Source organism: Staurois parvus, unplaced genomic scaffold, assembly GCF_062004578.1.
Source record: "Staurois parvus isolate SC_StPar_1 unplaced genomic scaffold, SC_StPar_1.0 ptg000066l, whole genome shotgun sequence".
NCBI lineage: Eukaryota > Metazoa > Chordata > Amphibia > Anura > Ranidae > Staurois > Staurois parvus.
In genome coordinates this window covers 3259784-3284946 of record NW_028317862.1, presented here as the reverse complement: position 1 = coordinate 3284946, position 25163 = coordinate 3259784, and the positions used below count along the sequence as shown (strand labels likewise).

At 40.2% G+C, this 25163-nt stretch overlaps 1 protein-coding gene across 1 annotated transcript in view; it reads right to left on the bottom strand.

The window, feature by feature from the left end:
- LOC149469608 (calcium-activated chloride channel regulator 1-like) overlaps positions 1-25163 on the bottom strand; it is a 90942-nt gene that overhangs the window by 51027 nt on the left and 14752 nt on the right. Inside the window, exons 2-6 of the mRNA XM_089668896.1 lie at positions 19661-19924; positions 11380-11520; positions 8709-8856; positions 5155-5263; positions 3649-3826 (exon numbers count right to left, since the gene is read on the bottom strand). Of these exons, the coding sequence (XP_089525022.1) occupies positions 3649-3826; positions 5155-5263; positions 8709-8856; positions 11380-11520; positions 19661-19819 (735 nt within the window). The 5' untranslated portion in view covers positions 19820-19924. The remainder of the gene's footprint in view (positions 1-3648; positions 3827-5154; positions 5264-8708; positions 8857-11379; positions 11521-19660; positions 19925-25163) is intronic.

The following is a 25163-nucleotide window of genomic DNA, read 5'->3' as shown; positions in this document are numbered from 1 at the left end:
AGGCTCTACTAATTGGATTATGCTGAAGGTTTGTTTGCTAACAGGCCGGGTGAACCAGGCCTCAACATGTGCAACTTGTGAACAATGTCAGTAACTAGGTAGAGAATGGCCGACTTGATAAATGTCAGTGACAACTTTAATGGCTTGAGGATGGGACTCTCTCACCCAAACTGTGGCATCATTCAAGTAACAGGCAGTGTTTCTGTAGATGGGGGCCCCCAGTGGTCCTGTGGTTCCTCCTTCAGAGATTGATCCTGACAGCAGCACTCCAGATTGCTGGCCAACAGGGTGTTCCTAGCTCACTTTCTGTCCCCGGGGTTCCTGGGCTTCGATATATATCTGCCTCCGCCCACATGCCCACTCCTCTGGTAAATGTAGTCTTTTCTTCGCTATCTCACAGCAAAGTCCTGCGGTCAGCCTACAAAGTCCATAAAGCTTGTCACCAGAGTGTGTGTGCTACTGAGTTGCTTTTAACATCCTGCAGTCTGAATAATAGCAGGGTGGTACACTATGCTCACTGTATAAGGGATGTACTGTAAGCATGCTCAAAAAATATTATAATGTCATAATATTTTAATCGAATGATACATATTTTATTAAAGTATCTTTTAAAGGAGAACTTTGGGCTATATAAAAAAAACAAACGTACATGCTCACCTCTATGCTGCAGCATTGGTCTAATGTTGCAGCTGTCCCCCACCAGCTTTAAGCCAGAGAACTGAGCGGTCATGTGACTGCTTATTGGTGAGATCTTGGTTCCTTAGAATGAAAAGCAGTGACTGTCAGTCTCCGCTCTGCCCCTCCAGTTCTCACCGGAGCATCGGGCTTGTGAAGGGGCAGGTGCAGGCGTCTTCGGCTCTCAGCCATGCACATCATGACAATATGGTCGGGCACCTTCTAATTTCAACTAATTATAAGGTTTATTTGGCTAGCATCAATAAAGTCATGTTATTTATTAGAAATTGTTTCTATATTCACTCTATCAGGGATGTGGTGCCTGAGTGATTTTCTTTCAATCCTCATATATACAAAATACATAAAATGTAATTGTCACAATTAGACATTTGTACTGTTTATCCTTCTTCTCTACTTTCTACTTACTTATCTGCTTTCTCGTAAAGCTACGGTGGATTTTAAACAGTTCATCAACTGCAGGACAACAAAAGTAGATATATACCTTTCATTTTGATGATGATGGAGCACCAGACACCTTAGATTCAACCTAGTGTTTGTCCTCTTATTTTGTCACATCCATGTCAGAGGAGCATAGTCAGAGACAAGCCTGCACTTCCTTTTTAAGTGGTATAACCATAATGAGGGTACACTTTCATGGCTGCAGTTAGTTTCTGACCGAGAAAGACAAACGGATGCTCCTCTTTATGTAGGACTTGTAACAGAACAGATCACGATAAATTTGTACATTGTGGGACTTATGTCCCCACAGGTTCTCCAGTGTAAGAGGTAGTAAAGGACTCTACATATGGTCATCTCCTTTCTCTTCCCAAAAAAATGGTCCCCAAACATAATTGGGGAAGAGAGAGCCGCTGACTACATGTGAGATTGCTTGCCGTTTACCATTTCTAAGGCACATTTTTCAGGGTCCATGTAAATCCTGCCTGGAAAATATATTTACAGTGAGGAACAGAAGTATTTGAACACCCTGCGATTTTGCAAGTTCTCCCACTTAAAAATCATGGAGGGGTCTGAAATTCACATTGTAGGTGCAATCCCACTCGAAGAGACAGAATTAAAGAAAAAATTCAGGAAATCACATTGTATGATTTTTAAAGAATTTATTTGTCTTGCACTGCTGAACATAAGTATTTGAACACCTGAGAAAATCAGTGTTAATATTTGGTACAGAAGCCTTTGTTTGCAATTACAGAGGTCAAACGTTTCCTGTAGTTCTTGACCAGGTTTGCACACACTGCAACAGGGATTTTGGCCCACTCCTCCACACAGATCTCCTCTAGATCTGTCAGGTTTCAGGGCTGTCACTGAGTAACACAGAGTTTCAGCTCCCTCCAAAGATGTTCTATTGGATTTAGGTCTGGAGACTGGCTAGGCCACTCCAGAACCTTGATATGCTTCTTACGGAGCCACTCCTTAGTTGTCCTGGCTGTGTGCTTCGGGTCGTTGTCATGTTGGAAGACCCAGCCACGACCCATCTTCAATGCTCTGACTGAGGGAAGGAGGTTGTTGCTCAAAATCTCACAATAAATGGCCCCATTCATCCTCTCCTTACTACAGTGCAGTCATCCTGCTGCAGAAAAGCACCCCCAAAGCATGATGTTACCACCCCCATGCTTCACAGTAGGGATGGTGTTCTTGGGATGCAACTCATCCTTCTTTTTCCTCCAAACATGACGAGTGAAGTTTAGATCAAAAAGTTCTACTTTGGTCTCATCTGACCACATGACTTTCTCCCATGCCTCCTCTGGATCATCCAGATGGTCATTGGCAAACTTCAGGTGGGCCTGGACATGTGATGACTTGAGCAGGGGAACCTTCCGTGCAATGCATGATTTGAAACCATGATGGCCCGGCGTAGTGTTCTACCGACAGTGACCTTTGAAACTGTGGTCCCAGCTCTCTTCATGTCATTGACCAGCTCCTCCCTTGTAGTTCTGGGCTGATTCCTCACCTTTCTTATCATCAGTGATACCCCACAAGGTGAGATCTTGCATGGAGCCCCAGTCCGAGGGAGACTGACAGTCGTCTTTAGCCTCTTCCATTTTCTAACAATTGCTCCAACAGTTGATCTATTTTCACCAAGCTGCTTGGCAATTGCCCCGTAGCCCTTTCCAGCCTTGTGGAGGTCCACAATTTTGTCTCTGGTGTCTTTTGACAGCTCTTTGGTCTTGCCCATGGTAGTAGTTGGCGTCTGACTGACTGTGGGGTGGACAGGTGTCTTTAAAGAGCTCAGACAGGTGCTACTAAGTTAGATTAATGAGTGGAGTAGAGGTGGACTTTTTAAAGGCACAGTAACAGGTCTTTGAGAGCCAGAATTCTTGCAGTTTCTTAGGTGTTCAAATACTTATGTTCAGCAGTGCAAGACAAATAAATTCTTTAAAAATCATACAATGTGATTTCCTGAATTTTTTTTTTTAATTCTGTCTCTCAGAGTGGGAATGCACCTACAATGTGAATTTCAGACCCCTCCATGATTTTTAGGTGGGAGAACTTGCAAAATCACAGGGTGTTCAAATACTTCTGTTCCTCACTGTATATTGTGTTTGAGTGCACTATATTTTATTTAATTGTATTTTTTTTTTACTGAAAATTTTAATTTGATATATAGCTGCACAAATATTGTGCAAAATATTGCAACAACCACCATTTTATTCTCCAGGGCCTCTGCTTTTATGATTGGGTATTCTATTTTCTATCAAAAAATGCAGATTTTAAAATGTATGTGAAATATTTAAAATTGCCCTGGGCAGCAAGTGGTTAGGTAAACATTCAAATGTGCATAAAACAATAAAAAAAACCTATACATCAATACTTTTACAATTATTAGTTTATGTGTTTATGCTGATGTAGTTTGATAACATTATTAACATTTTAATAATGAAATGTCTACAGCCCACAATAAATATGATAATATATGGTTCCTGTAATATTGTAGGGTTAACTTGTGACATTTACCGGATCCAGTGTCTGACTATACATAATGGACTCATGAATGTCTTTGTCTTTGTTGGGATAAAATTCACAGCCCTCTTCATAGACTCCAGTATTAGGATCAATTTCACAATTTTCTTCAACACATTTACCATTACGGCAAACATCAATTTTACTTAATCCACCCATGGCCAAAGGGCATCTAAAAAAAAAAAAGCAATTAATGTTTATTAAAATTAGCAACATACATCTTGGTTGACAGGAGTAGAGGCTGGGATAAAAAAAATGTGTTAACTTGTATTATTAAAGTTTTTGTAATACAACATACAGGTCATTGATGGTTATTATTAGGATGCATAGCTGATTCTAGGCTTAGTATATGTTACATTTTAGGGGTCTACTTCTTAAAAATAAAAATTGCAGTGTGAAGGTCTTAGTACTTATGCAAAATCCACAAATAATGCCCATAATGTTTTTATTACGGGGTCTGTCCAGAAAAAGGCCATTGCTAATATAATAGGAACATTTTGCAAACCATTAATGTGAAAGAGCGTGGACTGGAATGTGTGAACAAAGACAATTTCACTGTACTAGTCAGTGGGGGGCACTAGATGCCATTGAGTGAGTTTGTGTACTGTGTGGCCATTGCATTCAAAATGACTGAGCAAGTAGAGCAACGAATCTGGATCAAATTTTGTGTTATCCTTTAACACTCCTCCATGCAAACTATTCAGATGATTCAGAAGGCTTTTGGGGACAACACAATGAGTGCAATACAAATGAAAGTGTGGCACAAATGCTTCAAAAATGGTTGAGAATCTGTTGAAAGTTATCCACATTCTGGAAGGCCTGCAACAAGCAGAACAGCTGAGAATGTTGCACATGTACAGGCTGCAATCAACAAAGATTAGCGATTCATAGTGCAAGAACTAGAAGCTGATCTAGGGATTCCAAAAAAGGCCGAGTCTGAGATTTTGGCTAAGGATTTTGGCTTGAAACGTGCCATGGCAAAACTCGTTACACAGCTTCTGCTACCAGAGCAGAAAGAATATTGTGCTGCAGTTGCTTGCACATGACTTGCTTCAAACCTATACCAGAGTGAACCAGATTGTGGATCTATGGCTATGATCTGGAAAAAAAGTCTTAGAGGTCCCAGAAGAAGGCACGGCAAAGTACCAGATCCTCATCAAGGATAAGAAGCGTGTATGTGCAACATATATTTAGAGGGAACCCCACACTGTTTCCTTTTTTGTGTGGCATCCCCCTTTAACAATTTTACCCCTAACATCTATACCAGACCCCTCATCTAGAATAAGGGTCTAGTATAGATGAAGGGAATCCCCAACCTCTTTGTTTACAAACAGAATCAAGCGACCAGTAAATGTCATTTACTGGCAATTAAAATAGGATTTTAGTTTTATTTTAGGCTATCATAGGATTAGAACATGTGATTGTTTGAGCATTGCTGTGTTTTGTCAACTAGATCCTCACCTAACTTTCAGCCATTGAAGGAAACAATCTTTGCTTTACCTGGTTGCCTCCACTTTGCCTTGTTTACCAATATAGAAAGGAATGTCGTTGTTGTATTCATCAAAAACTCCCCATCTCAGGTGAGCCCATTCATGGACAAACACTCTTCCTGTAAATGAGAATCAGTTGTCTGTCACTAATCTGTTTTCACGGAATTATTTTTATCAGAATTATGCATGCTTTGGATACTATATGGCTGTGTTCAGTGAGTGCATTGTAAATGGTAGTCACATAGATATTCTAGCCATGTGCTGAGAACCTTTAAGTTTTAAATGCATTTCTGTTAACTTTATATATGAACAAATTTCCCTAATTATATCTGAGATTGAATATTTTGTATATATTGCATGTTTTATAACAGAATATGCAAAATAGACACAAATCAGACTAAAAGAGCCAATATTCCACATATACATTTAGATCAGCCTTTCTCAACTTTTTATTTCAGAGGAATCACTAAAATTATTTTTAGGTCTTGAGGAACCCTTTCTAAAACCAATTTATTGGGAGTCAGTAGGGAAAATGCTTATGTTATGATGTTATGTTATGATGACATCCGGCACTATGGTAGACACTCAAGGATGATATGACATACACTCAGGGGTCACCTCAGGCTCACCGGTACGTCCAGTGCAGTCCAGATTCCTAATTGCACTCTCCAGAAGGCTCCACCTTGAGAGGCTCGCAAAGAATGAGCCAGGGAGCAAAATAATGCTGATAGTGTAGTATGTTTTATTAATAAAAAGAAGTAATGGAACTCACATGACGTATCACATGGCCACCAGGCCTTCCTCACGGGCTCAATGGTGGCTTAAGGCATCAGTCTGATGGATTCCCCTACCAGGTGGCCATGTGATACTTCATATTCCATTGCTGTGTATCTGGATCTTCTTTTTATTAATCTTTGCAAGCCTCACAAGGTGGAGCCTTCTGGAGAGTGCAATTAGGTATCTGGACTGCGTTGGGCGTACTGGTGAGCCTGAGGTGACCCCCTAGTGTGCATCATATCATCCTTGAGGGTCTACCATAGTGCCGGATATCATCATAACTGCTGACCAGACCTAGTTGCCGCTACGGATATGCTATACATATAATGCCCTGATTATATGTACTTCTGGTAAGTGCATTATTGTACCAGATTTTACACCAGCGAGTTGAAGTCACGGAACACCGAGCACTATTTTGTTCTATCCAGTTATATTGACTTATCACCATTGTCACTTTTGGAACAACATCTGTATTAGCAGCAGTTGCTATAACATGGACATTATCACGCCACTTTGGCACCTTCTATGGTGATCACATTTGTTCACATACATCAGAGTTTTAGAAGCCATACTGGTTTATCATTTTCCTAGCGCTGCATATTTGATTTATGATTTGTTACTGAGGTGTTGAGGATTGCCTTTTTATGCTAGCTGCTCCCTATTACACTTACAGGTTGCGCTCACTTATCTGTTTGACATACAGCTTCTTGTTTCAGCTTATTCATTTAAGCTTCAAAAATTAAAGCTAGAAGCGTATTGGTTACCAAGCACAGCTACTCCCTATTCTGTCTGCTCCAGTCTTAGTAGATTCCACCCAGTGTGTAATAAATTTGTTAGTCTTGAAAATGCCAAATTGAATCAATGCATGCTTTCTCTGGCTGACTACTGATAATGGGGCATGTACCCAAACAGCTGCATTGATTGTAACTTGGGGAAGTTACTTTTATTGTTTTGGCCTACAAAAGTGCTACACTCTTTGTGCCACTATAGCAGCTAAATCTCTGTTAAGGGTTGAAATATGTACAGTACCTTTTACCAAGAAAATGCTTCCGCTGTAAGATCCCTTTAAGGCTTCTTGCACATGGGCACCTGAGCCTGTGTCACATAAATTCCAGCAAAATTTCCACTCCTGGAAAGCCCAGGCGCTGCATACAACCACCCATACACATAAATAGCTGTTTGGAGCTGTACTCATGTATAAGCAGATGCTTGGGTAAACATTTGTATAGCATTCATGTCTATTCATGTCTATGGGCTTTCCAGGTGGGGGATCTATTTCCATTAGAAAGGGGAACATAGTAAGGTGTGTTTCTAATGTCTATAACATACTTGAGAATGGATATGCTGAAATACAGTATTTTGAGTGTACATCACAGAAAATAAATTGTTTTTGTACAGCAGCATAAGCAACTGTTATTTAAGACAAAGGCTTACACATCATTACTATGTTATAGCAGCATGCTGACTACATTCCTTTAAAGTAAAAGCCTATTAGAGAATTAAAACATTTTAGAGTATAAGTTCACCTTTTTACAAAAAATGAAAAAGTGCACCATACACCCTCCTCACCCCCCTGGTCCCCCTGCACTTACTTCTATGGACAATTAGTTTTCACTGCCCATACATCCAGTAGAGGCTTCTGGGGGTTTTAAAGTAGTGATCTTCTTCCTCTTCTTTCAATAAGAATGTTGGGACGGTTCAGAGCAATTCTGATTGGCCAGTATGTCACCAATCAGAATCGCTCTGATACGTCCCAAAAAAAAATCACGGCTATCAAATCCCCAGACTCCTGCACTGGCTGCGTGAGCAGTGAAAGCTAATCATCTGCAGAGGTAAGAGCAGCAGGGAGCAAATGGATGGGTAAGGTGTATGGTGTTAGTTCCCCTTTTAATTTTTTGTGAAAATGTGAACTTATACTTAAAAGATTTGAAAAGTATAGCTGCAGCCTAAACTTGTGTTTTTAGTTTTGGATAAAGTTGCATCAGTTTTTATTACTGTCTGTATCTCCTCTACTAGAAATATTTCCTTTTACTTTCTCTCTTTGTGACCACTGTCAACCTATAAGAATACAAAGAGCAGTAAAAACCAGTCAGACATTCTAACCCTTCCCCATTCTGCTTTACTGCTGTCTGTGTCACAATTGCAGAGATTTCTCTTCTCTTCCTCGCTTGGTGAGACAAACTTAAACCCCATACACATGGACCGAATATCGGTCGAAATGAGCCAGTACACTAGATACTATCTGACATTCAGCCCTTCAGTACAGGTCCTTGTTTGACAGATTCCGATCTCATGGCCAGCTTCTTCGAACGAGCTTGCTGGAAAACCAGCAGCTGATCAGTGTCTGATCAGCGCTCTCAGTCAATGACTGTGAGCGCTGTCCAGTGTTCTGGCGGGGGTGGGGGGGCTGTCTTCCTGACAGAACACAATAGCTCAGCAGGGAGATCACTGTACTAAAGTTGCATAGTTAATACAGAGACCTCCTCGCGAGCTCCTCAGATTTTTTTTATTCAGCCTGCTGGGCTGAACAAAAAATACTTACCATTTGTACCAGGCTTAAGAGTGCCTTCAAAAAGGACACAGGCACAGGATAAGAAAAATTGAGAGATCTTTAACCATTCTCATATTCTAAATAAAATGAAAATGTTCAGAATCTCAATATATTGTAATTAGACCAATGTTATTCATACTTACAAAGCTAACATTTGAAAACATTTCATAGACAAATGTAAAAAAAATATTATGAAAGTAAGAATTAAAGGAGTATACACATGTAAATGACAATACCTCTGGGTCCATATATATCAAGTACTTTATCATTGAGCATGAAATTGGGCGTCAGATGTATATACTTTCCCTTCACGCCACATCCTCCATATTGCAAAGTATATGGAAAATCTCCATAAATAAAAGGATCAGCTATGATAATATCAGCCTATGAAAAAGAAGAGCACAGTCAGCAGAAGAGGATAGTTATTTGAATGTTGTAGCCTTCTTTTTTTCATTTTCCCATAAAAGCCCCAAGAACATCATTGACGTCAGACATCAGAATTGGTGGACACTGGAAGCGCAGCAATGGCTATTTTGCAAGTGCTTACAGACGTTTTTTACACTGAATGTTTCTAAGTGCATATATTTTAATAAATATATGGTTTTATAAGATTTTACTGCACTATAGCCTCTGCATGATATCTCTTGCATGGGAACCCTGGAGAAACGTTGGAGTTAAGAAGGGGACTGTTAAAATTGGAGGAGTTTGGTGGAAAGTGATTTGAAAGGCACTCATCTGGTAAGGTGCATGGAGTGACGCTGTTAAACACTTGCATGCGGTGGATCATTTAAAGGGATATGCACTATTTTGGTGGTATAGAAATGAGAGTGGTTTTACTTTTTATTTTGAAGTGTTGTTTATAAGCAATATTACACTATATTAGTCTTTATTGTTTTGGGGATCATTCGCACAAGTCACACTGATAAAGAGCAGGAAGAAGGTGGAATAGTTTATTAAAAGCACAGTTTATTGGAAGTTCGGTAAGGAGCTTGGAGTGTTTTAGGCGAGGTGATACATTTGGTGGATCCTTCTATGAGTATGAATGGGAACGCACAATAATTATATTATAATGTGAGTGGCTTTCTATCTGAGAGAGATTTTTAGAAAACAGTATTGCACTATATTGGTATTTTGTATTTTGGGTGAAATCGTGTGGATCTTCATGTGAGACGATCATTAAAGTACCAGACACAAGGCAACACGGAGTTGAAGGGAATCTGAAAATAATTGATTGGACATATATACACCAAGTATTTGAAGGGTAAGGGTAGATAAGGAAGAACACTGATGAACAAATACACATATGGTTATCCATTATAAATGTGCGCACATTGGACAGGATTTGAGACATGGTGTATTGAGCATACTACACTATATTATATTTTTTGGAGATCAATGCATAGGAAGATTGGATTCACAGGAAGAAGTTGATGGATATATGACATCTGATCTTTGGTTATACAGAGGCAATATTGAACTTATCATTTTGAGAGTGCTGGTCACTTCTATCATTACCAACTCTTTCTGTGAGGGGAACAGATTGACTCCAGCTGCTAAAGCCTAGTACGATAAGCAAATTCTACAAAAAAACACCCTTTTGAATCGATTGTACGATAATATGATCGTTAGTACACTACTTTCATCCGAAATTATTTGAAGGGACAAGCACGAGGATTTTACGTACAATATCAGATCGTACAATTTTTGTTTAATCAGTACAATTCTTGTCCGAAAATACAATTTAAATGCATTGCAGCATTTAACTTTAGTAACTTTAGTAACCTTTTTACTTTCAGTATGAGACTAGAACAGGGGCGGACTGACCATTTGGAAACTCGGGCACTGCCCGAGGGCCCGGGGTCAGTAGGGGGCCCCATGAGATGCCCCTGATTCCTTTTTCATGGGCTTTTTTGAGTTTGGGCAAGGACACAGGGGCCCCATGATGCCCTATTGCCCGGGGGCCCCATGAGTTGTCAGTCCGCCCCTGGACTAGAATGCACAATTATTCATCCAATATTCTCATTATGCGTATGGGGCTTAAGAGAAGGATCATTGTTTACTACATTTTGTTTGAGTTACAAAAAAGGGGGGTTCCAGTGCGCAGTTTAAAAATATTTATTTTTACACTAACATTGCTCAAAAAAAAAAGAAAAAGTTAGTTTTGTTTAGTTTCATTATGTTTAATTGTATGAAGATTGCAAAAAAAAATCATTGTTGCGAGACAATAGTCATGAAAAGAAAGCCTTATTTGTAGTTAAGATAACAACGTAATACATATATTGTTTTTTTAAGTATTGACAAAGTTATCTATGAATAAACAGCTTCATATCAGAAATGTAAAATGTTCTCTAGTCCGTGAATAGGTGTGAGAGGCGAAGTGGTTTAATAATACACAGTTTTTGGCATGATCAGTCATATTTTCAATATCAATGTCAAAATTTCTGCCAGGTTATGCACATTGTTTAGCACAACTGTATATACAGGGATTCTGTATGCTAACTATTCATTTCAATGGAGCTTCATGTCTGTATATGCACATAAGTGCAGCAAGTCTTATATTTTTTGCTGGGTTCAAACTTAAGTGTGTGTGTTGTGCTTGCCTTTTTATGGCAACTTATTTATTTCTTTTGGGCCCCCCAGTGCATCTGACCCTTAAATGCACTACAATACATACACATGTGCTGTAATAGTGTAATAGCTTCAGCCAGGTACACTGGAACTAATTTAAAGGGCTCATAGAAAGTGAATGGGTGCATCAGTGTAAATGGATCAAGTGGGTAGATGTGAATTGGCTACATAGTAATGAATAAGGGTTATGTTAGAAACACTTTTTCCTGTAGTGTAAAGGGCAATATTTTTATTGCAGGCAAATAGACATGTTTAATTTGTAAGTCTACAAATGAATACCTTATCATACGACTCTGTTTTTGGTCTTTCATAGGAACTGTTTGTTGGCCAACTGTTGGGGATTAACACTTTGACACTTCTAATGAAAAGTCTTTGTTTTGTAGCTTGTAACATATAAATAGAGGCATCTTTCACCATTTCCTAATAAAGAAAATATGAAGAGAGGTTAATCCACCATTATTTTAGTAACTAAGTGCATTAGATAGATATAATACAAACTCTAAATATCACTACGAAAAGTATCACTCTCACCCTTGAAAGTGTAAACAAAATACAAATACTATCTTTTCGATGCTCCCTCTACCACCCCCAACAGTGCAACAACATATATCAGCAAATGTCCACATATGAGTCCATATATAGTGCTTTTCAATATATAGTGCTTTTTCAAACGTTGAGGACTATTCCACTTTGCTGATTATTCAATCCAGGAACCTCAAATCAGGATACCTCAAAAGAAATAAACTCAATATAGTGCATTATCATTACAACAGAGAAAAACACTCGTGAAAACTAAAAGTGATTCCTCCTAAACTCCCACCCGTGACAAATCAGCACTCCAAAAAAGTGATTTAGTGCAACACTCCACAACCAGTGTCACCATCCAAATAGACTAAATACCATTACCCTCTCATGGAAAATCACATGCATCCAAATGAAATAGTGCCCTCTTTCTTGTGATATAGAATACCATTACCCTCTTCCAATGCAGACCAAGCAAAAACTCTTGTGAAAAAGTCGGAAGTGACGAAACGCGTCAGAACGTACGGACGTAACAATATATTTTTTCAAACCGGAAGGAGCGGCACGGCCATCTTGAATTCTGGAGTTCAGCTATATGGACTGTGGGAGAGGATGGACGCTGGCGGTCTCTATGTAAGCTGTGAATAAATTTGTGAAATCCTTTTTATATACTCCACTGAGTCTTGTATTGTCTGCCCCCTTTGAGGAACGGGGAAGGTGAATTGGAAGCAGTAGGAAGCTTCCGGAGAGGGGGAATCTTTGGACTGCCTTGAAGGAGTTTTTGCTTGGTCTGCATTGGAAGAGGGTAATGGTATTCTATATCACAAGAAAGAGGGCACTATTTCATTTGGATGCATGTGATTTTCCATGAGAGGGTAATGGTATTTAGTCTATTTGGATGGTGACACTGGTTGTGGAGTGTTGCACTAAATCACTTTTTTGGAGTGCTGATTTGTCACGGGTGGGAGTTTAGGAGGAATCACTTTTAGTTTTCACGAGTGTTTTTCTCTGTTGTAATGATAATGCACTATATTGAGTTTATTTCTTTTGAGGTATCCTGATTTGAGGTTCCTGGATTGAATAATTAGCAAAGTGGAATAGTCCTCAACGTTTGAAAAAGCACTATATATTGAAAAGCACTATATATGGACTCATATGTGGACATTTGCTGATATATGTTGTTGCACTGTTGGGGGTGGTAGAGGGAGCATCGAAAAGATAGTATTTGTATTAAGTGCATTAGATACATTGGTTTATGGTGTATTAAGGCTTCATGCACACTAGAAAAGCTAAAAACAGCTTTGGAAACCCTGGCTAAAAAACGCTAATGTGGCGTTAAGCAGTGTTTTGCCTAGTGTATAAGCTACGTTTAGTAGCTTCAGTGTTAAGGAGCAGAGCCGCCATTGTTAAGGAGTAGGCCGGGAAGCCGACCGCCACGTCCTTAACAAAGGGTGAGTCATCAGTTGTCAGCAGGGTTTCCTGCTGACAGCTGAATGTAAGAAAAAACATTGCTGGCAATAATAAAAATATGAAAAAATAGTGTGGGGGTTCCCCCCAATCCTTACCAGGCCCTTTGGGTCTGATATGGATTTTAAGGGGAACCCCTAGCCAAAATTGAAAAAAAAAACAGCTGGGGTCCCCCCCCCAAAATCCATACCAAGCATGCAGCCTGGCAGGTCCCCCCCACGAACCATACCAGCCACATGCCCTCAACATGGGGGGGTGTTTTGGGGCAGGGGGGGACCCCCCCAAAGCACCTTGTCCCCATGTTGATGAGGACAAGGATTTCTCTTCCCCACAACTCTGGCCGGTGGTTGTGGGGGTCTTCGGGCAGGGGGCATTTTGGATTCTGGAAGCCCCCTTTAACAAGGTCCCGATAAAGGTTCCCACCATCTGACAGCTCTTAAATAACTAAGGGATGGGGCCAGCCGGTGATGTCACCAGGAGACTCCGCCCCCTTGTGACTTCACAGATCCCGGGCATGCTGGTGCAGTAACGTCTTTGGGTGGCTTCTTCGGGACTGGAGGGTTTTTTTTTCTTCTTTCGGGTTAGTGGGGGTGTCGGACATCGTGATTGACAATGGATCTACACCAGGGGAATTTGTTTTTTTCTTTTAAATAAAGGACCTGTCAAAAACTCATGTTGTGTTTTTATATATTTTTTTACAGTTTTTTGGTGAATGAGTAGGGGTACTCCTATACTCATTCACATGGGGTGGCGGGATCCGGGGGCCCCCTTGTTAAAATGGGCTTCCAGATTCCAATAATCCCCCCGACCACAGACCCCCAGTACACCGGCCAGCGTTGTGGGGAAAAGGCCCTTGCCCTCGTCAACATGGGGACAAGGTGCTTAGAGGGGGTTCCTACCCCAAAGCAACCCCCTTGTTAAGGGCATGTGTCCTGGTATGGTTCAGCAGGGGGTGCGTATGCTCATTCCCCCCCCTTCCTGACCTGCCAGGCTGCATGCTCAGATAAGGGTCTGTTGGTCTTTGGGGGAGACCCCACTCATTTTTTTTTATAATTGTAGCATGGGGTTCCCCTTAAAATCAACACCAGAACCAAAGGGCCTGGTATAGAGTGGGGGGGGAGGGCACGCCATTTTTTCTCACCATTTTTCTTTACATTCAGCTCTCAGTGGGGAAACCCCCTGATAACTGATGACTCATCCATTGTTAAGAACGAGGCAGCCGGCTTCCTGGTCCTCTCCTTAACAAACAGTGAAAACATAAACTCTGCTAAATGCTGATAAGAGTGTCAGAAAACGCTGCTAAAAGCCTAAGTGTACAGCATATCAAATGCCGCTGCTAAAAGCCTAAGTGTGCATGAGCACATAGTATATCATGCAGTGGAGTTTAGAGGGAGTTTAAAAAAATGCCTGACGCCCAAAACAGCAGCTGTAAAAATGCCCAGTGTGCATGAGGCCTAATTGTTTCAGTGAAAAACAAAATTAATTATTTGTAAACCTACCAACGTTTGTTTTTACAATAGTACAGCATATCAAATGCCACTTCTAATACAATAAACTTCTTGGAATTGAGATGTGCCTCCCCACAATAAATATCGGTGCTGGTAACAGATTAATGTACCTGTTGTAGACAGGTACATGAATCTTGGGCATGCACCGAGTCTGGAGGAGCACCGAGACTGGGGTATTCATACAGACACTCTAGTCTCCTCCTCACTGCTGTCTGATAAGTGCAGTGTCAGGGAGTTTGTATTTTGGGGATGGGGGTGGAGCCCAAAGAGGATTCACAGACACTAGTTCCCCATCAGGTCTGCTCCCCTTGTAATTGATTGCAGACAGATCCTGCTATTGGCTAGCAAATCCACCTGGCACAGGACATTTAAAAGTGCCAAAGCACCAGAAAAGCTGTCCATGGTACTTTATTGAATTTCCCCAACTGATCATTGTGATGGGGAAGCACAAGTGCCTTAAGTCTCAGACAAGCAGGAAACACAGTCCTGACAATTCAAGGTATAGCAACACATAACTAAGTAAAGTTACAAAGTAGATTTCTTGCCTTAGTACACAAACTGCTAGTGGCTCTGAGGAAGAGGCAAGTCCACGAAACGTGTTAGCCAGTTGGAAATCCATAGTTCCCAATGCTGAAAGACATGTAGTGCGGATCGGACGGAGATGTTCTGTTAAGATGTGCCTTTGACTGCATTATCATTTTGTGAGTACAATATCTTCTTTTATATTTTATTAAATTTTTTAAGGTAATGCACTAGGCCTGTGCGCCCTCTGTTTGTTTCTTTATTCAGTACATTTGGACTCCCCCAGTCTCTTGAGGGCAGCAAGGCATGCATATTCCAGGACATTCGTGATGTGGTCCTAATTTGTACTGAGTCCAGCCCTAAGCGCAGGAGCATCTGGGATTGCTCTTCCTTAACGAACTGCTAGGTGTCTGCCTTTACCTTATTGAAAGATAAGTCCATCTTTCTGACAATGTTTCATTTACACCCATATTTAGGGTGTAACATGGCCACAGCCCAGAGCCTCCCACCCACAAACTGTCCCTTCACCTTACAAAATCCAAGGGTTTAATCTCCCCACAGTTTCCATTCATTATTTGAATTTGGCGTGGCTGTGGATGGCTGCTCCCCACACAGAACGCCATTGATTCACAGGATCTTTGAATGAAAAACTACAAGTCTCAAAGGAATTCAAAGTTCTCAATGTAGGACAACTGATGTTACTTCCTCCAGCCCCGTAGCGGAAGACCCATACCACGTTGGAGGAATAGTCTGCAGGAGCCAGAGCAGTGCACTGCAGATCGACTGATCGCAGTTGCAATGCTTTAGAGGATCCTATGCAAAAAAATTATAAATGCACTTTTTAATAATCAATATGAGTGATTTTTTTTTTTTGCAAAACAGGGAATTGTGCCCCAATTATGGACATGAAAGTTGTGTATTCTTAAGCAAGCAAACTGCATGTACTGTGAGGTATTTCATCCTCAAAAGATCACAACAGAGACTATGAAGTCAGTTTTCATCTATTTCTTACAGTTTACAGATCTTGTTGTTTGTTTACAGTGAGGAACAGAAGTATTTGAACACCCTGAGATTTTGCATGTTCTCCCACTTAGAAATCATGGAGGGGTTTGAAATTCACATTGTAGGTGCATTCCCACTCTGAGAGACAGAATTAAAAAAAATTCAGGAAATCACATTGTATGATTTTTAAAGAATATATTTGTCTTGCACTGCTGAACATAAGTATTTGAACACCTGAGAAAATCAGTGTTAATATTTGGTACAGAAGCCTTTGTTTGCAATTACAGAGGTCAAACATTTCCTGTAGTTCTTGACCAGGTTTGCACACACTGCAACAGGGATTTTGGCCCACTCCTCCACACAGATCTCCTCTAGATCTGTCAGGTTTCGGGGCTGTCGCTGAGCAACACGAAGTTTCAGCTCCCTCCAAAGATGTTCTATTGGATTTAGGTCTGGAGACTGGCTAGTCCACTCCTGAACCTTGATATGCTTCTTACGGAGCCACTCCTTGGTTATCCTGGCTGTGTGCTTCAGGTCGTTGTCATGTTGGAAGACCCAGCCACGACCCATCTTTAATGCTCTGACTGAGGGAAGGAGGTTGTTGCTCAAAATCTCACAATAAATGGCCCCATTCATCCTCTCCTTAATACAGTGCAGTCGTCCTGTCCCCTTCGCAGAAAAGCACCCTTAAAGCATGATGTTACCACTCCCATGCTTCACAGTAGGGATGGTGTTCTTGGGATGCAACTCATCCTTCTTTTTCCTCCAAACACGATGAGTGAAGTTTAGACCAAAATGTTCTACTTTGGTCTCATCTGACCACATGACTTTCTCCCATGCCTCTTCTGGATCATCCAGATGGTCATTGGCAAACTTCAGACGGGCCTGGACATGTGATGACTTGAGCAGGGGAACCTTCCGTGCAATGCATGATTTCAAACCATGACAGCGTAGTGTTCTACCGACAGTGACCTTTGAAACTGTGGTCCCAGCTCACTTCATGTCATTGACCAGCTCCTCCCTTGTAGTTCTGGGCTGATTCCTCACTTTTCTTATCATCAGTGATACCCCACGAGGTGAGATCTTGCATGGAGCCCCAGTCCGAGGGAGACTGACAGTCGTCTTTAGCCTCTTCCATTTTCTAACAATTGCTCCAACAGTTGATCTATTTTCACCAAGCTGCTTGGCAATTGCCCCGTAGCCCTTTCCAGCCTTTTGGAGGTCCACAATTTTGTCTCTGGTGTCTTTTGACAGCTCTTTGGTCTTGCCCATGGTAGTAGTTGGCGTCTGACTGACTGTGGGGTGGACAGGTGTCTTTAAAGAGCTCAGACAGGTGCTACTAAGTTAGATTAATGAGTGGAGTAGAGGTGGACTTTTTAAAGGCACAGTAACAGGTCTTTGAGAGGCAGAATTCTTGCTGTTTCTTAGGTGTTCAAATACTTATGTTCAGCAGTGCAAGACAAATAAATTCTTTAAAAATCATACAATGTGATTTCCTGAATTTTTTTTAAATTCTGTCTCTCAGAGTGGAAATGCACCTACAATGTGAATTTCAAACCCCTCCATGATTTCTAAGTGGGAGAACTTGCAAAATCTCAGGGTGTTCAAATACTTCTGTTCCACACTGTATATCAAAAGGTTGACACACAAGTTGGTTTCTGCTACCATACACAAGAGATGAGCTATTATTTGAATTTTTCTGTTGTGACCTGAGAAAATACATTTCTCCACAATGCTTATAGTTACAGAGATAAATGAGGGTGTGTTTTAGAGCCTGTTCATATATATGTGGATCAGATGCGTTTTGAACAGCATCCGATTCGCATTACATGTGAAAGAACATTGATTTCTATTGTGTTGGTTCACATATATGCGGTGCAGCCTGAGTGTAGATTCATTGCAAATTTAACAAGGGTCCGGTACGTTAAGCAGTGCGGCCTGCTGCAGGTGTGAATTCAGGCTCATTGACTTCTATGGGAACCTTCTCTTAACCGTACATGTCTTTAGTTTGTGAACATGATTTCAATGCGGTTTTCCCTCTTCAAATTCTGTCCTGAACTGCATCTGAACTGGCCCTGAAATGCTGAGAAATTACTTTAAATTTGCACTGAAACCAGAGCTCAAAACCACACCTCTTTTTCAAAATTGTTTTGGCAGTTTTGCTACCGCACTTATTCCCTTGGTTCTATCTAAGATTATAAATGTAATAAGTGATTACAACCTTTTGTCTACACATGAATTTAGCCAATCCTCATGTGGCTATTACCAATAATGTTAATAACAAAGGATGACAACTGTGCAAAAAATAAAGATCTAATTTATTTACACAGAAACAGAAGCTTGCTATTAATAGCATATAACAAAATATAATGTAGCTGGTATAACTTTAAAAGTAGTAATATTACAATTCAAATACAGAATGTTACCAATACAAAGAAAGATGACTATAGGAAAGAATGTTACAGAAAAGAAACAGAATAATACATTACACAGACATCCTGATGACTGGTCTTCCAAAGAGGCAAGGGGACCAAGAGGCAGAAATGTCAGCAATGGTATACTTTATACCCCCTCCATTCCAGGTAGTCACACCCGTCAATAGGTTTCAGTATTTTGCCATTTCTGTTCAAAGAGGGGCTCTGTGATTTGTGAAAGATATTGGCCAACTGTAGTTCATCAGATGGAATTTAGGATAGGCCAATGTCCAGTGAAGCATACCTCCTTTGAAAACCCAGTTTCCACAGGAAAATCTATGACAATACTCCCTAGGAGGTGTTAGAAATGATGACTCCAGGGCTTGTTCAACCAGATGGCCATACTACCATAAACCTCTACAGGAAACCTTCTAAGGGGGGTGTTGAGGTGATGCAACAGATGGTAAATAAGTTGCAGGAATTGAGACCCCTATCAGAAGTTCACAATAATGTTAATTATTGTAGGCCCAAAATATCTATCACAAATACATGTAAATATTTTAATGTGCATACTATATGTGCATAATATGGGCAAACGTTCACTTAAGACTAGAAAAATATTTCCTATATCCCCCTCCCAGCCCTGAGGATAAACCACCCACTATAGTGTGTCCCAGAGCAGAGAGAGGAGGGATTACTGGGTAATAATTGTGCATGTAGGAACTGTGTGGTATATGGGCTTAGGTGAGACTAACAGGATCACTTTAAATGACCATAAAGGACTCTGTCACTGAGAAGGGATGGGGGGGAGGGGCAAAGTGTGTCTGCCTTATAGAACAGTAGATATACATAGTTACATAGTTAGTCTGGATGAAAAAAGACAAAAGTCCATGCAGTTCAACCATAGAAAAAAAAAGTTATAATCCTATACCCACAGTTGATCCAGAGGAAGGCAGAAAAAAAGGGAGGTAGGAAGTGTCCACTCCTTCCTTGTGCCTTGCTTAGGCACAATATTCATATTCAAAGCTTTGCCTGTTAGAACAGCCTCAAATTTGCCAATGCCATTGGACTTTAGCTGAAAGTGAACATAAGCACTACAAACAACAATTAGTAATAAAATCATACCTTTATTTTCTCAATTATCCTAACATCTTCAGGAACCCTCGGGTTAATGGCAATCACAATGTCTTCATAACCATTGTCTTTCAATTTTACAATTGAGTCTCCAGCTGCGAATGATGTTTGAAGTGTAGAAAAGAAAGCTAGAACTGCAATAACCCTCATAGTGCAGTTACCTTCCTTGGAGTTCAGTCTGTGTGAGTCTGGCTTTATACTTTGTTCTCAAATCGTATCTACATTTGTCCTTCACTGACTTTGTTGTTTGTGTGTCTAGAATAAGGAACAAAATCATTGTTGATTTAACATAATTTTCCTTTAATCCACTTGTAAATGAAAAAGGTCTTGTTAAATCTTAAAGTAAAACAACAGATAAAATGCTATACATATTCATTATAAATATGAAAAGTGAATCATTTTGTGATGTGCTGTTTGAAATGAAAGAGTCGGTTTTATTAGGGCCTGGTAAAGACTCAACTGCAACTCCCAATTTTGTCCCATGAGGGTCCTATGGATCCCATCAGTTCCCTACAGCTAATTTGGCCGCTGATGATTCTATAGGGTTCCCATCTATCAGGTATTTTACCAGCTGTTCAGATAAAAAGGAAAAAAAGTAGGTGTTAAAAAAAAATAAATGCATGTCAAGCAATTTGCTGGAAATCCTCGCATGTGCCAACGCAACTCTATACAAGGTTACCCTCCCTACAGATCATGGGGGGAGTACAGTAATATATATTTGTGGGCTGGGTTGGGGCTATGCCTGTCTCTCCTACTCAATGCCAGTATGTCACCAACATGTAGGATAACCACAGTCAGCTATTGCTATGAAGTTTGGATCCAGTAAACATAGTCATCTTGCCCAGAATTTTTTCTAAATATACAGATTCTGTCTTTCTTTCATATATATTTTCTTACTTTATTATGTTCAGGATTAAAAATAAAAAATATATTTTCAACTTTTTTGTCACAGAAATATACAATATGACATAATAGTATTTCATATTTACTTTTTAGATGGCTGGTAGAAACACAGGCTGATTTTTTCCCAGGTTTATTAATCTGTTCTAAACTGCTCTGTTGAAAAATTGGTATTTACATAGCTCAGTAGCTTAAGGTGAAAATGGAAATCTGAGAAAAATATGAAGGCTGTCACTGCTGGAACCCTACTCAAAATTCTACTTTCCTGTCTTTCTTTGGGTTCAATATTTTGAGTGACTTACTTGAAATGAGAATGTAGCCCACAAAATCAGAGCAAAACCAGAACTCCTGATCTACCTATTCACTCATTGAATACTGAAGACATTGGCTTAGCATGACAGCTAGAAAATTGTATTTTCAGATAAAGAGATTATGGATTGCAGCCTTCATATTTCCTCAGACACATTTCCTTTAAATTTACACCCTCAGCTGAATGACTCATGTCTCCTCCTTGCCTCCTCTGGTCATATGGGGCATGATGGAATTTCAAGCATACAGTAATCTGAAAGTAAGCACTGTGCTTTCTCTTTCTCTCTGTAACATCTACATCATGGATTGTAAACAACCACAGCATTAAATATAAATTTAAAAAGGTATCAATTAAAAAAAATTATTGCCCCAAACCATAATACTTTCCCTTTTGATGTGTGTTTGTTTATTTCTGATCAGAAATATTTTTTTAGCCAGGTTAATAAAAGCTATTGAATAATTATTGGTGGAGCCCTTGGCTTCTATTCATGTTTGTCTCTATTTACAGACTGTTAAAAAAGATTGTTGTTTACAGACTCTAATGCTCAAGCTGCAATATTTATTAATACAAGTGAATTAAAACATTGACTCGTGATCGTGACTTGCCTCTTTGGAAAGCTTAGTCTAAAGTGTCAGTCAGACAAATGGAACCTTGTGTCTTCTGGATATGTCTGCTGTGTTATCGGCTTAACTAACCCGTAGCGTTTTGGAAATCCTCAGTTATATATTAAATGTTTGTGAGGAGGGGCAGCTTGGAGCAGTGGAAGTTAAGACACAAAGTTCAGTTACAGGGAACAAAACATATATTAAAGCCAAGGTTCAAAGTTCACAAACAGCCTGGCAAGAAGGCACCCAACCGGGAAAACTCACATCCTTTCCCTATTCATCTGGAAACTTTCCCTACCACTATTCACTGTTCCTGACAGACCTGTTCCTACACTACCCACACTCAGAATGCACATCAAACCCAGGAGCCAGGGTCTTAAATAGACTCTGTAAAACAAAGATCTTATGTAATATAAAAAAAAGTCTAAAAGCTTATAAAGCAAATAGAATACATTTGACCAAAAATTATTATAACTTCCGAGCTTACACTGCCTCTGATTGTCTCCTGTGTGCTGTTACCTATTGCTCTCACTGCCTATAACTACATTAAAAATGTTTGTAATGAAATCTTGCTCTTTTCAAATATTTTTTTAATTAGTACAATATTCATCCAAAAATAGAATACAAATATATTACATCACTTCCGAATTTTCTTTCTGTCATACAAGAATTTTGATAACTTTAGTAACCTCTTCACTTTTGATATGGAACTAATATGCAAAAAAAAACTGTACGATCATTTGCCTACTATTTTCATTGTGTTCGAGGCTTTAGATCTGGGTGTATGGTGGAAATGAGGATTGAGTGAGATATACTAAAGTTAGGGATCTAAGGTAAAGGGGTGGAGCTTAGGAATCTTGTGGGCATGACAGAGCTAAGGTTCTGAGGGAGCATGGTAAAGCTGAGGACCTGATGGGCATGATAGAGCTAAGCATCAGGGGTAGCATCATGGAGCATTAAATCCTGGGGCTAAGGCCAGTGCTAGACTATTTTGCACCCTAGGCAAGAGCAGCTACTTTAAGTAAAAAAAAAATAAAAAACAATAGAAAATATTAAATTAGCAAAACATGAAACTGTTAAATTTCTTTTAATTTGCAAAAATAAGTGCCATAAGATGCCACCAGCACCAATAGTAAAGACAAAATCAGTGTCACTGATGCACTGTATCTGTGGCTGGCAGTGGCAGGGCGACAGTGGCAGTGAGTGGAGGATGATGGATCCACACTCTTACAGATCCCAGGCTGGAATTCCCCAGGCAATGGAGGGAGATAAAATGCTATGACTGCATGCAGCCCAGCCAACACACACAGAGGGAACACCTGAACTGAAAGATCCCACTGACACAGATCAGCAGGCTCAGCAGGCACTAGAAGAGCAGGTTGTGGGATTGTGATGATGTGATCACTCACTGACACATTGAAAATGTGATGGACGGCCGGCCAGGTCACACTCACACAGACATGAGACTTCAGAGTCAGGCAATACCTAGCCCCCGCAAAGTACCACTGTTGAAAAAAAGACGTGCTGAAGAGGTTACAATTTGCCAAAGAGCACATTGACTGGCCTAAAGAGAAATGGCGCAACATTTTGTGGACTGATGAAAGTAAGATTGTTCTTTTTGGGTCTAGTGGCCGGAGACAATTTGTCAGACAACCCCCAAACACTGAATTCAAGCCACAGTACACTGTGAAGACAGTGAAGCATGGTTGCGCAAGCATCATTATATGGGGATGTTTCTCATACTATGGTGTTGGGCCTATTTATCGCATACCAGGGATCATGGATCAGTTTGAATACATCAGAATACTTGAAGAGGTCATGCTGCCTTATGCTGAAGATCTGGGAGGTCTGGCACTGATGTCGGATCAGAAGGCCTGGCTTGCAGTCTAAAACAGGGGTGTCAAACTGGCGCGGCCCTCCCATCATGCCTCTGCCTTTGGGAGTCATGCTTGTAGCTGTCAATCTTGCAATGCCTCATGGGACTTGTAGTTTGGCAACAGCTGGAGGGCCTCCAGTTTGACATCCGTGATCTAAAAGGTGTTCTATTGGGTTAAGGTTAGGACTCTATGCAGGCTAGTCAAGTTCCTCCACTCCAAACTTGCTCATCCATGTCTTTATGGACCTTGCTTTGAGCACTGGTGCACAATCATGTTGGAACAGGAAGAGACCATCCTCAAGCTGTTCCCACAAAAGTTGGGCATATGAAATTGTGATTACTATCTATCAATAACACTATGTGCGCTAATTGTGGATATTTAGGGGTTGATTTACTTAAACTGGAGAGTGCAAAATCCTGTACAGCTCTACATAGAAACCAATCAGCTTCCAGGTGTTTTTGTCAAAGCTTAATTGAACAAGCTGAACTTAGAAGCTGATTGGTTTCTATACAGAGCTGCACCCGATTTTGCACTCTCCAGTTTTAGTAAATCAGCCCCTTAGTGTCTAGAGCAGTGGAATTGTTTCCAGAACCCTTATCCAGATTGAATAAATGGTGTATGATGAGGATGAGGGCTATTTAGGGATTGTTGAAGAGTCATTCTGAGTATAAGGCTGTAAGATGGAAACAAGAAAAAGCAGCCTTTATAGTGGAGAGATAAGGAGACAATACTGTAGAAAAACACAGAGGAAAATAAAACAGCAATTAGAAAAAGTTGCTAAATAGAGAAAAGAAAGCAACTTTATACAGAAGGGATGGCTGATATAAGATTGATGGATAAACAGATTGTGAATACAGATCAGTGAAGCAGCAGAGCAGGTCCATAAATCAATCAGTCATTCCCTACGTTGACCAATTCTTTTGGACCAAGGATCCCTGAGTGAAAAAGTTGGTGAATATGTAGATAAGATCTTGCAAGTATTTGTAATTGCCCTCTCCTCCTACACACCTTTTAAGGTTATTGGATTACATTGTCATTCCACGACAGGTGTTACACTTGATGTAGAGAAACTTCAATCCTCATTAGAAGGATTTGAAGATTATAGAAAAGGTGTTGAACATGAGGTCTAAAGCTAAATAAACACATGCAAGATTTGTGCTGACATTTTTGTGGTTCCTTTTGGAACATAACAAGTTTAAGTTTAATGACAAATGCCACTGCCAGGACCAGAGAACAGCCATAGGCACTAATTATGCTAATTTATACTTGGGCGAATGGGAAAATCAGTGTACTGATCCAAAATATTAGATTGGTATAGGTACGTTGGTGAAATGCTCATCATTGGGCAAGGAACAAGAGACAAAGTGGAGAAAACTGTGGGGAAACTGTGTTTTTAAAATCTAAAATGTACAGTATGTTTGACACAAGTAAGATCACGTTTTTGGAATTATCTATAAAGATGGATATGGATGGGACTCCAGGAATCTTTGAAGAAAAGTATACTAGTGGCGCAATACTTGAAAGCCCATAGAAATTCTACAAGTCTAGTAGACTTTGAGAATGAAGCAGAAGAGTTGAAAAAGAGATTCTTTAAATTTGAGTATAAGAAACAGTGGATCAATCGAGCATATCAGAGGGCAAGAGTGAGCAGAAGGACCTACTTTATGGTATAAAATAAAAAATATGATGACAAAGTACAGAAGTATTGCCATATTTTAAGCAATGTTGAATCTGTCAAAAAACCATATTGTGGATAGCCCCACCATTGTCTACATGGGGGCTAGATCTATTCATGATGTGTT